Raw genomic sequence first — 14,480 nt, forward strand, 5'->3', positions numbered from 1 at the left:
CATGACGAGGTTGTGTAATTTTTAACAAATTCTTTCTAAGAGTGTTAGACTGATTTTAAAGCTGTCGAATTGCCAACTTCCAGAAGAAAAGCTTGGCACATGAAATATTAATCAAAGGGAAAAGTAAATAAATAGATTTATAAAAAAAAATATGTTTAGAAGCTACATCAAGCAATAAGACGTGAATCATCAACTAGAAGAATGGATACATTGTGGGATCCTGACAATCATAGGCACTAAAATACAGTACGTGTGCAGTAAACATTTTGTCTCTTGTAAGTCAAATATCCAAATGTCAGTTTTATATATTATATTTAACGTTCCTCTCCGGTCGGCGTAGTTCTCAGAATAATATAACACGTTGCGCTGTCTCGCCTGTATCCACTTTTGTGTCCTTAATCGCTCGTTTTTGGGGTTCGAGAGCTTATAAAAAACAAATTTCTGTTTTGTTTTAGCTTGTTTGCTGTACACCCTGTCACATAGCACCCTGTCACATTTTAGACATTGTTTAGTTTTTTTTTGTTTAACCCTCTGGGCTTCTTCATTACTGTGTTACACTTGGCTTCCTTTCGTGCAAAAACGACCGAAGCCTTAACATTTTACTCTTTTTCCCCCAGGAAAACCAATGAAATATATTTTTGTTCAATAATATTTTTTGATTTTTATTTAGAATGTTTAGAGGTTTTTATGATACTTTGCATTAATTATATAATTTGTATGCGCTATTTTTTCCATTAGAATTAATATATATATATTTATTTATTTATTTTTAATTTAATTTGTTTTCAATAAATGCAACATTTCACATTAGAATGCAGTGTAGAGCTAAAATATATATATATATATATATATATATTTGAAGTGAGAAGAGCGCCATCCAGTGGCGTTAAAAGAGAATTTATTAGTGCAATGCCATGTAACGCCAGTAGGCTGCCTATAGAGGCTGTTTGATTCCAATAGTTTTTTTTTTAGATATGATTTCTCCACCTTTTATATATTTGTGTGTCTTATTGTCTTATTGCACTCTTGATGTAGAGTGTCACCCCTTCATTGCTGTACACTTTTTTTCTGCACAGTGGCTGATCTGTGTACCACCAAAAGTTTCTCTGAGTTTTCCTATTTTTTCGTATTTCCCATTCATTTCCTATGGTCGGTCATTTTTGCACGAAGGAAGCTAAGTGTGACTTTTTTTACGACCCTTTAACATATCTGAATCATCTCCTTGATTTTTTTTGTGTGTTCACATAGGTAATATAACAAAAGTCACAAAGTTTCATCCCCTTCCGATGAAGCAAAAAAAAATGTAAAATTTCAAAACGTAAACGTTTTCGTGCATTTTTGCACGAAGAAGCCCAGAGGGTTAAGTCAGAAATGACAGAGGCAGCTTCACGCCGAAGTCAACGAAGACGGTTGGATTGGATCTCACTCCGGCCAACGTTTGTGATCAGCTAGCGAAATTAAATCTATTTTTATACTTGAAAGTGTTACAATTGACCCTTCGCTAAGCCCCGCCCTATATAAAATAAAGCTTATTATTTTTATTATTAATTACGGGAAAATATTTAAACGGTAAGACAGCGGGAAATTAGTCTAAATAAGGGAGACTCACGGGGGAAACGGGAGGATTGACAGTTATGTGCAGGTTGGTTACAGCTAGACTTGTAGTCAAGACCGCCTAAACCGAGACCAAGACACTACCAAGACCAGAGGGTATCGAGACCAAGACAAGACCGAGACCAAGTCGAGACCGGAGGAAAAAAAAAATAGACTAGTGTTGAAGCTAAGCAATATGAATTCAAGAACAGCAGCATACTATGTCGTGTGTGACTGTGAGCTCACTGTAAATGTTTTTGCAGGGTGAGATCAACTATGTGTAGCAATTGCATGACGGCTGTTACTGCACTATTAGAGGATTGAGACTCCCTTAACGTTTGTGTACTGTTGAGGACTGACATGACTGGTCTGGTACTGACTGGTTCATCTGACAAAACCTACTCTCGGCTACATTTCAGGCGAGGCAAGGCGCATCTCAAACAAGCCTAATCTCTGATGTCGCCGCTATGGCTGTCACGTGGTTCATGTAAGCCCCAATAGTTCCAAAACATACGCTGGCTGTCATGTTCTTCTATGGGACAGACAGCAGCGATTGTATTATTGAACGGTAAATATAAAATAAAACACACACCCAAGTACTTTTTCAGCTGTTATTGCATTATTGCATTTTGTTAATGTCAGTTTTGCATTTGGAGATAAGTTTTAGGCTATATTTTTGGAGGGAAAAGCTTAAGTGTTCATGTTCGCATGGGTAGTAGCACTGGCTTTAGCGGCTCTAACTTAACTTTTCCATATCATTCATCTGATGATGGACGTCTCATGATATTTATTTTAGCACAACTGGGCTGTATTAGGTTATTGATTCCCGTGATTTTGCTTATAAATTCCGATTCAGCCATTAGCCTACCTTTGATCACGCAAGAGGTCTGCGGTGGCGGTCCGTTCAGAATTCGCTTAGAAGCTATAGCTCACTTCTTCTGATGAAAGTGGCCACCCCCAGGACCACAACGTGAAACATGATCATGTTAAGACTAAGAATATAATTTTAAGATTAAGCCATACACATAATATTATCAAAACTATAACAGATTAAAAACGAATTTACGCTTTTATGTTTGGGTCTATAGGTAAATGCAGAGTGAAGATTTTCCACTATTACTCTGGGTTAGTGTACAGAGTAGGCTGGGTAAGGGTAGCTGTAACTCAATCCAAGTAACTTAAGCAATTCACTAACAAAACACTAGTAACAACTTCTGTTACAGCTATTGAGACATCAATAGGGCTTGGGCGTCGTGACGTCATACTGCTTCTCCTCGTTCGACTTGCTGTATGTTTACATTCGCGAGGCCATCAACATCATAGACATAATAAATACATTATGTCTATGATCAACATGGCCGCCACGCCAAGTATGACGTCACGACGCCCAAGCCCTATTAAGCATGGCTGATACAAATGAAGGTTTTCAAATAAAATATGTTTTATTAAACAATGACAGACAACAAAAAATGTGTGCTTGTGTGAGTGTGTGTGAACAAGAAAACAAAAACCAGGGGCAGGTGATCCATGAAACAGACAGGACTGGTGATGGCCATAACAATCCTAGAGGTCCAGCATTGTTCACACAAGCTGCTTCACTCAAGACAACAAAACATAATGAAAAGTTAGTATATCCCAAAAAATGTAATTAAGATTAAGATTAAAATTAAGTCGCTATAAAGGTGACAGCGATTCATTACCGAGCTCTTACTGTCACAGCTGACGAAGTCGCGCTAGCTAGCTAGCAGGCAGTGCTTGAAAATTGGTTGAAACAACCAACATAAAATATAAATAATTACGCCGTGCATATACAAATGAAGACCAGTATAAGCATCGCAAAGGGCCTCTGATACAATATAGACAGTTGACAATTCAAAAGAGGTCGATATTTCAGCAATTTACCTCTGGAACAACTCGACGCGCAGCAATGTTAGTGAATGGTGTCCAACGACCAAATTACAGTGTTTGGAACTAATCCGATCTTCAAATCCCGGAAGTAGGCGGTTAAAAGCGCCGCCATTTTTTACAACGGAGGTCTATGGGAGTGTCGCAACTCTTTCTCTCTATGGCTCTGGCTGTAACCAACCTGCACATACCTGTCAACCCTCCCGTTTCCCCCGTGATTCTCCCTTATTTAGACTAATTTCCCGTTTATATATTTCCCCGTAATTTTTTTTTTTTTCATAATTTTATTTATAACAGTTTTTATACAAACACAAAACAAGGAAAGATGCACAAAATGTATACAAAAAGTATGTTATACATAAAATAAACAAAGAAAAAAAAACACACACACAAACCCCCCCCCCACCCAACCCGCACCAGATAGAAAGAAAAATTACACCTTAAAACCATACATAAACTTAAACAAAACAAAACATTAACAATGGAGTGAAGAGATAAAAGAGAGAAGTTATCCATAATACATATAGGCTCAAACATATTTCAACTCTTAGAAAGATGCCTAAGGAAGGAGCCCCAGACTTTATCAAATTTTTTAGAAGCATCCACTCTAGAGAAACGAATCCTTTCGAGCTTGAGAGCAGCAACCATTTCAGCCAGCCATTTATGAAAGCTGGGTGGTACAGTGGACTTCCAGTCCATCAAGATCACCCTTTTAGCCACCACCATACCAAACATAAGAGACAGTTGCTGAGAATGTGTCAATGCTAATATAGGGTCAGAACATCCAAACAACGCTAACCCCAAATCTGGACTGATATTTTCTCCAACAACGTTTGAGTACCACAGAAAAATATTCTTCCAAAACTCAGAAATCTCAGGACAAAACCAAAAAGTATGAGCATGCGTCCCATCAGCGCTCTTGCATCTATCGCATAACGGGGAAACTGAAGGGTAAATTTTATTAAGTTTAGATTTGGTATAGTGTAATCTATGCAACACTTTAAACTGAATAAGTTGTAATCTTGCATTAACAGAACAGGTATGGATTCGCTTCAGCCCTTCTTCCCAAATCTCGTTTGAGATATTAATTCCGGTGTCATTTTCCCATGCTGCTTTGATGTGATCTGAAGAAACTGAAAAATGAGATGCAAACAAAGAAACAAACCGAGTCACCAATTGTTTGGCATTAGGGGGTTGACCAAAAAGATCATACAGATAATGATCCTGAGGTAACTCCTGAAACTCAGTAAAAGAGTGTTTTATTTCCCCGTAATTAATAATAATAATAATAATAATAAACTTTATTTTATATAGCGCCTTTAAAAGTTGCATCTCAAAGCGCTTTACAAAGACGTACCGAAAAGATACATCAAGATAAAAATAAAAGAAAAAAAATCCCGTATTTTAATACTCTTTGCTTAGTTCATTGTGCATGCACCGAATTATTATTTTGGATTAGCCTAAGGAACGTAACGTTAGACCTAGCTTTACTGCTCCTCTACCAACAATTTTTTCATGGCTACTGTTCTCATCAACGACAACGCATATATTCACGGCGAAGTATAGCTTGCAGTCTTGAAATACAACTTATATGAAAAGCATTAAGATATAGGGGTGTATAATCATTGTAAAACAAATCTTACCTTGACAGATACACCGGTCTCTCCAGGTTGGGTTGTAGACTCATGGCTTCAGAATAACGCCGGTTCAACGAATAACGTGATTGGCCAAATCAATTGAACAAGGTAACAATAGGTTACTGTTCGTAACCCCGGTTCTCTGAAACATCAAGTGGAGAGATCCACCTATGGGAAGGGCATCCGCACCTGACCTCTGCAGAAGCATCCAATTGCACCAAGTCTGGCCTGACAGACAGAAGCGCGTGTCCAATGCCCGGTAAGGGAACCGCCCCTTACCAAGTGTATAAAACACTAGCACGCGCTATCTTACCTCAGTGAGCATATTCGCTTCTCGTGCAGCAAGCGGGGCAAGCTTGGTGGATCTCTCCACTCGATGTTTCAGAGAACCGGGGTTACGAACCGTAACCTATTGTTCTCTTTCATCATCTCGTGTTCGAGATCCACCTATGGGAGATATGGACAGCTCCCCGATTGCCCAATACACTACAATGAGGCTTTTTCTAAACGAGCTGTCCTGTCTAAGTACACCCGCAGGGCACGAACAGGACACAAAGCATTCAACCTCTGATCCTCTGTGGAGGAGAAAGGAGCTGGGTGAAACGCGGAAAGCTCAATCACCTCACACGTGAATGCCGGGAAGCATTTTGGCATAAAGGCCGGGTTGGGCCTGAGAAAAACCTTATCTCCACTGAGAGAGAATTTAGTGCACGAGGGATGAACAGAAAGTGTATAGAGATCACTGACACGCTTGGCAGATGCCAAGGCCAGGAGCAGAGTTGTCTTGAAAGACAAATTCTTCAGGGAAATACTTCCCAGGGGCTCAAACGGCTGTTGAGACATAGCCTCCAGCACCATGGAGAGGTCCCACTCAGGAACTACTCTCCTGGGGACTGGAAGAGAGCGGCGCGCGCCCTTCATAAATCTACGAATAAGGGGATGTTGCCCCACCGTAGTGCTGTCAATCCCCACATGACATGCAGTGATAGCCACTAAATAGACCTTAATAGTGGAAAAGGATCTTCCCTTATCCATAAGGTCCTGCAAAAAGCATAAAAGACAAAAACTGTCGCTCTTCACACCATTCATCGAACACACGCCACTTACAGTCGTAAAGGGACCATGTCGACGAGGCTCTGGCACACTGAATGGTGGCCACAACACGTGGGGGGAGCCCCAATGTGTTTAAGTTGGCCCTCTCACGGGCCAGGCCCAGAGGGCCACCCTGTCTGGGTGCGGGTGGTAGATTTCCCCATTCGCTTGGGACAGAAGGTCTGTGCGAAGTGGGAGGGGCCACGGCTGGGCATACAGCAGAGGGATAATCTCTGAGAGCCACGGTGCCCCGGGCCACCTGGGAGCTATCAAAATTATGGTCAAGCTCCGTTCCCTCACCCTGGCCAGAGACAGCGTTATGAGGCAAAGGGGAGGAAATGCGTTGAGCAGCACGTTGGGCCACGGATGGGCCAGTGCGTCCACGCCGAGGGGGTGTCCTCGTCCCGTAGCGAGAAGAACATAGGACAATGGGCGTTTTCGCGCGAGGCGAAGAGATCTATGGTTGCCTGGCTGAACCTCCTCCACAGTAGACCCACTATCTGAGGGTGGAGGTGCCAGTCCCCGTAGAGAGGGTTTCCCCTTGACAAGAGGTCTGCGTCCCTGTTCAGTATGCCCGGGACATGGGTCGCCCGTAACGACAGAAAGTGCCGCCTGCTCCATACTAACAGCCTGTTGAGCGAGAGCATGCAGCTTGGAGGAGCGCACCCCCCCCTGGCGGTTGATATATGCTACAGCTGTCGTGTTGTCGCAGCGCACCAGCACATGATGCCCCTGCAAGCGGGGCAGAAAGTGATTCAGAGCTTTCCACACAGTGAGGAGCTCTAAATAATTTATATGGGCTGAGTGAAGTGTGCTTGGCCACACACCATTCACTGTTCTGCCCTCTTGCGTGGCTCCCCATCCTGTTAAGGACGCGTCTGTCGTTACTACTTTCCGCAGGATAATCGCCCCGAGAGGGGTCCCATGCGCGTAAAACTCTGCGTTCCTCCAGTGGCGCAGCGCTACTGTGCACGAGCGCGTCACTGTGACAGAGCGGCGGAGATCACGTAAAGGGCTGAGATGAAGAGATAAAACCCACTTCATGAAAGCCCTCATTCTCAGAAGGCCCAAAGGCAGGACATGTATAGCCGCAGCCATAAGACCCTGTAGCCTGAGACATGCGCGATAATGTACTCTCGCTCCTTCTCTGAATTGTGATAGGCAATTCATAAAGGAGAGAACGCGCTCTTGTGAGAGACGCCGAATTCAACCGAATTCAACCGAATTCAGCTCCAGACCCAGAAAAATAACTGTCTGCGTGGGAGTGAAATTGCTCTTGCTCACGTTCACTTTGAACACTTTGAACAATTTATGCTTGTAATTACAGCAGGATTGCCTTCGTCTGTCCAACTAGCCACTGTTTTTCCTGGGTTTAATCATTTTGTTTTATTTTATTTTTATTTATTTGGATGTATGTGTGTGCCTCGGAAATCTGCTACTGTTCTGTGCGGACCTGGAACTGGCCTTGGGTGGAGGCCTGCCAGTGATAGCCTGCTAACTTAAATGTTTTATTTGTTTGTTTTTGCTTGTCTGTTTGTTTGGCAACAGTCATATCACCTTATTCGGCCTATGGGCATTGTGCAATATCTCCTGTGAGGACAGTGCTTATTTTGCAGTGTTCACTAGTGTGAAACGCTGTGTGTGTGTGTGTGGCCCTGTCCCAAATGGCACACTTCATGTGCACTTTTGGTCTTGTGGACTTACAATGGCTACCGCGTGCGCACTTTTGCAGAGCCCGCGCTGATGCGGACTCCGCAGCAGACTTCTTCCCGACAGTCAAAGCGGCATTACGAAAGTGCGGACTCAGAGGAAGACCGTGAGTGCTTAGGGTTCCATTTGGGATAGGGCCTGTGAGGCCTATTTGGTGTGAAGTGTCTCTTGCAGTGTTGGAGTGTGTGTGTATGTGTATGTGAAGAGTATTTATTTATTCGACTTTATTCACTGCAGCCTATGTATTATCAGACTGTATACTGTAACTCATTTATTATGAGACTTTTATTTACTGTGACTATTTTTTTTCTTGTAGATTTAGTTTACTGTTACCTATGGGGAATATTTGCTGTATACATTATGTCTAGTGTTTAATAAAGTTACTTGTTTGATTACATCAGTCCCATTTCTGTTCCTTCATTGGACATAACTTGCCTAGATAGTTTGAAGGGGAGCGCTGTTTGGGTTTTCTAACTGTGCACTTTAGAGTGCCCCCCTAGGGGTCACATTTATATGCGTTTCTCTCTTTTTTTACAGAACACAGGCAGAGTCTGCCAAAATGAACTCCATTTTGAGTGAATGAAAACTAAACTATCTGATTATTTTTTTTATTTATTTTTTTATAGGCTATTTAAAGATCCCCTGTCAATAATTGGATCCCTTTAAACTCATCTTTGATCACCAAAATGATATAATTAAACGTTTTTTTCCTTGAATTTTGTATGCCTTAATAGCTTGAATGTAACTCTACACCCTTGCCTTATTTAGTATACGCCGTTCTAGCTTTTATGAATATGCAAATTAGCCCCGCCCCCACTCACTCACTCCAGCTCAGAGATCCACTCGTTGACGATCACACATTGACGTGATTGGTTACAAGGCAATTTGACGTCAGAAACACCAGCGATTTGTTTTTGGTTCACTGCAGTTTTAAGGAGAAAATACTCAACAATGGTGTTGACTTATGAATTTGTACATAGTTTGTCTTAAAGCATATTAAAAACACCACATAGACATATAAACAGCATTAAAAACTTGATTTTCACCACATGGGGATTGTGAATTCATATCACACAGTACCGAATTCTATCTAGTGAAACCTCAACTTATTTAAAACTTGACTAAAGGTGATGACTTTGAAGTATTCAAGTTTTCCTTGAGTTATCTATTTATAATACATTTGATATAAACCACTTTTATTCTTCAACACAAGCATATAAACTATAGTTAGATTAAGGTTAGTGAATTTAAAGTAATCTTTTCCTTTAATGTATATTTACAAAATTATATATCAGACAAACAATAAAAAAAATCAACTGATCATTTTGATTGCAAAAGTTCTTTATTATCATTTTAAGGAAGAATTGTTTTTATTTTATTTTATTTTTTTAAGTTTTTTTGTTGATGCATAGAAAATCATTTAATTCAGAAAGTTTTATGGGATGATACTCAGATAAAACTGCTCCATCTACTCCTGGTCTTCTTCCAGCATGTCATGTCGTTTGAAGGCGCAGATGTAGTTTTTCTTGACACCGCAAGAGTCGTCGTTCCACCTGCCAACCTCTGAAAATGTGAGAGAAAGTGAAATGTACCTTCATCAATATCACTATAATAAATCATTTAGTCAAACATCAAGTTTAAATTTAATGTGATTATGTGACTCATTCGTTTCTTTTTTTTAAAACTAATTTCTTTCCATACTTACCTTTCCAGTTCATCTCCACGCATTCCTCCTTGCTGGTGTACATGTGGTTGGGTTCACCACGTGTCCAAATTTGATAATTCCAGTAGGAACCATCAATCCAAAAAAATTTACCAGACTGAGAAAGTGAGAAAGAAGTTTTTAAAAAAAAAATAAGAAAAACTAAAGAAAGTCAGTCAGAAGGTGTTTGTTTGGGTAGTAAGAAACTAGTGGATGCATGTCAATAAAAAACAGAAAATAACAACAACTCAATAACTTCTCTTTGCTCTCCCCATTTGTGAACCTCTTCAGACTTTTTACCTTGAAGAATTCAAAGCCTCCGAGCCAGATGCGCAGGTTTTTTGGGTTGAATTTTTTCACAAGGCAGAGCAAGTAATCATTATCCTTTTTTTTATGCACTGACACCAGATGTGCACCAGGGGCTTTGGACCTGCACTGTAACTGAGTATGAAACAAGAACATTTAATGACTATACACAACATTTTTTCAACACGTTTTTTTTTTTTTTTTTTTTTTTTAATGGTGGAGGTAATAATGTGAAGGATAATAGAAACTAAATATCTTTAGTGTAACAATGCAACAATCTATTTTTTAAAAAAAGTGCTATAACCTACCTCGGCTTCAGTGAAGTTAGCATGGCTTTTGAAGTATTTGACACAGTGGCGGCCCACTTTGAACCAATCAGTGAAGCCATGCACATCACAGGCTTTAGGCATAATGCAGCATGAAGTGACATTAGTATGGTCAACATCAAAACCTAAATGAAAGAGTCACACACAAGGCTATTTGTCTGTTTGAAGTGTAACATGTAATATATAAGTCTGTTAATATCTGTTAATCTACTAATGCTGTCAATGTTATTGTTATTGCATTATTGTTATTGGGGTGCATGGGGCTAATTACACTCTTATAGAAAAAAGGTTCAATGGGGTTAATTTCTATATAAACCCTTAAAGTGTCAAATTTGGAAATTTCAACATAAATATATTCTTGAATTAAACATTACCTTTCTCCACTGTTAAGAAGCTGCCACTCTCAAAGAGAAGAGTCATCAACAGAACAAATCTTGTAGATCCTGATTTCCACTGTGAAAAAAAGCCCGTATAAATAATATATAAAAATTGATACAAAGAGTGTTCATTCAAGAAAATGACTTACCATTGCAGTTCTTGCACTTTTGCCTTCTATCTGTGCTCACAGTAACTGTTTCACCTTATTTTATTCCATTCCACTCATTTTCACAACTCCTCCCCTTCTCTCAATCTTAACATCTTCAGTTTTTTTATTCTTCATCACACAGGAAAGTGTTTTTACACCTTTATAGTGCCTGAATTACTAATCAATTTACAGTTGCATTGCTACTAAAGTAACATTAATACTATCTTAATGTTAATCTTGAACAATAATGGTATGTAGGCTAAAATATAATCATTAATTCAAAACTAGCACAATCAAGAGATACAGAAGTCTGTAAAATAGAGCTTAATACTGTGTTAATGAGGGGATTTTCCATAATAATTTTCACAGGGTTTTTTGTACCTGTATTTTATATGACGCATTGTGTTGTGTTTTAGGATTAAAAGAAATGTCCGTAATGGATAATTACCAGTATACTTTTACATTTTTCTACTATTTTTTTTTTTCTTACATTGCGCAGAGATCGACATATAAATTCCAATTTCAGGAACAAGATAGTTGGGAGGATTGTCCCAATGGACTAAACACGATTATGTATAAGACTTAATAAAGTCTTGCTAAATCATTCCCTCTGCACTCTTTTCATTGCATTCTGGGTCGTAATGCACTTTTGACTCATGTTTTTTGCACTAATGGTAAAAAAAAAAAAAAAAAAAGATTCTGCAACTTATTCTGTTAATTTCCATGACCCTTCTCCTATTTCATTTCTAACCCATATCGGCATTGTGCTTGCTCGCCAAGTGAAAACTATTTTTGTAGATAGTACATTTGTCGGAGGGACGCATCTGGTAAACGACAAGCATCTGAAAGGTTAGTAGTTTACCACACCAGACAATAAAAACGTGAGATCTTGCGGTTACTGACAGAGTTGTTATCTCTCACTGTCTCCACTTGACGCTGCCGCCCAAAGTTGCTGCAACTCACAATCAGAATGGCACTTAATCTGATCATAAAAATGTAATTCATCAAGTTGCACGATAAACTTGCAAGATCTCCTGTAGAGACATTCATTATTTGTAATTACTTAAACTTTAATGTAAACATTTGGGTGTTGCCATCAAATTCACTGCATTAGACATACTCTGACTCAAGACTCTTTTTTTTTTTTTTTTCAACTGTCAGTTTTTTTTTCAACTTCACCTTTAACATGATCTATTTACATTTGTCACTTTGTATCGCTTTTATTTTCACAACCCCTTGTGATAAAGTGCTGCTTGATTCTACAAGAAGCATTAGTTCTTCTCATTTCATTAATCAGGCAAAAAAAGAAAGAAAAAGAAATCAACTGGTCATTTTGATTGCAAAAATATCATGTTTGAATTTGAAGAATTGTTTATATATTTGAAAATGTGAGACAGTGAAATTAATGGATTTGTGTAACTTCTGCATGTTATAAACATAAATAAAATTAAATTAAATGATTGTTACACTTAAATTTGTCATTTTTCTGAGGAGATTCTGTCTGAATTAACCATCTCATATCCTCATACTTGAAAGTATTGACCTTAGATACTCCCTTGACTTCCAGGAAGAGCCGAGAGCTTGTTTACTAACTCACAGCTTTAGCTAAACATTCAGTTAAAACTCAGTGTAATCCTAAACCATTCGTTTCCATTCTGTCCTTACATTTCCAGTTCATCTCCACGCATCCCTCCTTATTGAAGATGTGGTTGGGTTCACCAGTTGCCCAAATTTGATAATCAGAAGGAACCTCTTCACACTTCTGTCTGTTTTACCTTATAAGCTGTAGGCCTCAGAGCCAGAAGCGCAGGTTGTTTGGGCTAAACATTTTCACAATGCATCCAGCTTTTCTGAATTGCTGAATTGCTGCTCTGCACCAAATTCTTAATAGCCTAAACCAATTTGTCGAATAAATCACTTTCTGTAAAACATTAAACAAGTTAAAGACGCAATTTGCAAATATCACGCACTCTTTTTGCAAAACTCTTAACGCATTCTCACTCACTAAAACACATTTTGCACTGTGATGCACTTACGTTTCAAAATGCTAAACACAAGTGGCAAAAGTTAAACACAACTGCAACACAGTTGTCATCGTTTACAGACGACGACTCAAAAATGTTCACACTAATTTCTAATGAGGTGTCCAAACCAACTGTACCAAGTCAGTTCAGAGTGCCAAAATGTTGCACTGGATGTTGATACCAACAATGGATGGAAGAAGAGGGAGAGGAGGAAGACTAAGAAGTGGTGAACAATGAGGAAGAGAGCAATGTGTGGAGAGTGTTGTCAAGGCTGGATCTGGCACACCAGAGGGTTTTTCCCTTTGCCTTACCTATATATTGGATACATACATTGGGATATATTGGGTTCATTAGGGACACCATTATGCTGCAAGAAGATTTAGCACATCTAATTTCTCGTTCAATATTACCTGATAGAAATAGTGTTCACTATCAACTGTATGCCCATTTTTAGATGCCTAAATGTATGATAATGTATTCATGCAAAGCAAAGCTAAATAAAAAACAGAAAGTAACATTCTTGGATCATGTTGTATACTTGGATACACAGGATGGTAAAACAAACAAAACATTCAGAAATGTCTTAGCTGGCCATTGAAAAGCCTGCTAAAGTAAGAGTACTTTGGCCTATGTGGGTATTACGGGTGTGTCATACTGTGATGACAGTGCACTCAAGAATCCACACTTACTCAAAAAGGACATAAACTCAAACAAAAACCTGATGACGCCCAAAAAAGCATCAGTCGATGTTTCAAGAAACACTTTCATTTACGGACCTTCGTCAAGGTTGATTACTTTTTTTATGTAAATGAAAATAAAAGGTGAGAGTTTATTTGACATAAAAAGTAGTAATACAACATTGTAACAACTTCTTTTTCAAGGATAACACAATAAAGTTGCATTAACTTATTTCCATTGTGGTCCTTGATTTTCTTTTAACGAGACATTTTCATGACAAACCATACACACAAACACACACAAAATATCACAACAAATACACACACACACACATATATATATATATACATATCTATTAAGCCATCCCATCTAAAAATAATCTCTTCACTCTTATACTAAAACCAACATTGTCCAATGGCAACTTATTCCTGTATATTATACATAGATTCACATCCATACTTTGTCTAGAATAATGTCCATGTCTTACATTAACCCGAGAGAAATTAGTTAAAATACACTGGTGCCCAATTATTAATTATTTTATGAACCATTTTTAGTTCAGACCAACCGTCTTTCAATAGGTAACCATCTGAGCTGCTGAAAGTGTCCATTATCCACATGAGTAAAAGAATGATATCCTAAAACTACTCTCAATAATTTTGGTTTTTGACTTTATGTTATGTTAAAAATGGCTTCATACTGTTGGGTACCTTGGTGAATAATGCTAGAAATGCAATAGTATACACTGAAATTGTATCATGGATTATTTTGATTTTTCCAGGCTAGTAATCTATACACAAGCCAATTCAAATAGCCTACTATTTTATAATATTATAATATCAAATATGCTATATTACTTTACTTAATTGTATTGAGCTTGTAAAATATAAAGATTGCTTATTACATTATTGCGTTGACATTTTTCCAAATCTATTCATTTCAGACATTACCGTTGAGCATCCCAGTATCTCATGCAGAAAC

The 14,480-nt window shown here is 38.6% G+C and overlaps 1 protein-coding gene across 1 annotated transcript; it reads right to left on the reverse strand.

The window, feature by feature from the left end:
- Nucleotides 1–9,266: 9,266 nt before the first annotated feature.
- LOC311278667 (lectin-like) lies at nt 9,267–10,863 on the reverse strand. The gene is made up of 6 exons (XM_084389668.1): nt 10,798–10,863; nt 10,646–10,724; nt 10,254–10,396; nt 9,940–10,080; nt 9,643–9,757; nt 9,267–9,500 (listed from the first exon to the last, which is right to left on the reverse strand). The coding sequence occupies exons 1-6, from the start codon at nt 10,798–10,800 to the stop codon at nt 9,406–9,408; spliced, it is 576 nt and encodes a 191-aa protein (XP_084245794.1). The 5' UTR covers nt 10,801–10,863; the 3' UTR covers nt 9,267–9,405.
- Nucleotides 10,864–14,480: the final 3,617 nt, after the last annotated feature.

Source organism: Rutilus rutilus (genome assembly GCF_951802725.1).
Source record: "Rutilus rutilus genome assembly, chromosome: 2".
Lineage (NCBI taxonomy): Eukaryota > Metazoa > Chordata > Actinopteri > Cypriniformes > Leuciscidae > Rutilus > Rutilus rutilus.

Bases quoted from the DNA above. Each gene is read 5' to 3' on its own strand.
- LOC311278667 (XM_084389668.1), bottom strand. The intron at 10,081-10,253 runs GTAGGTTATAGC...TTTCATACTCAG, and splicing joins CTAACTTCACTGAAGCCGAG to TTACAGTGCAGGTCCAAAGC. The intron at 9,501-9,642 runs GTAAGTATGGAA...TCACATTTTCAG, and splicing joins CGTGGAGATGAACTGGAAAG to AGGTTGGCAGGTGGAACGAC.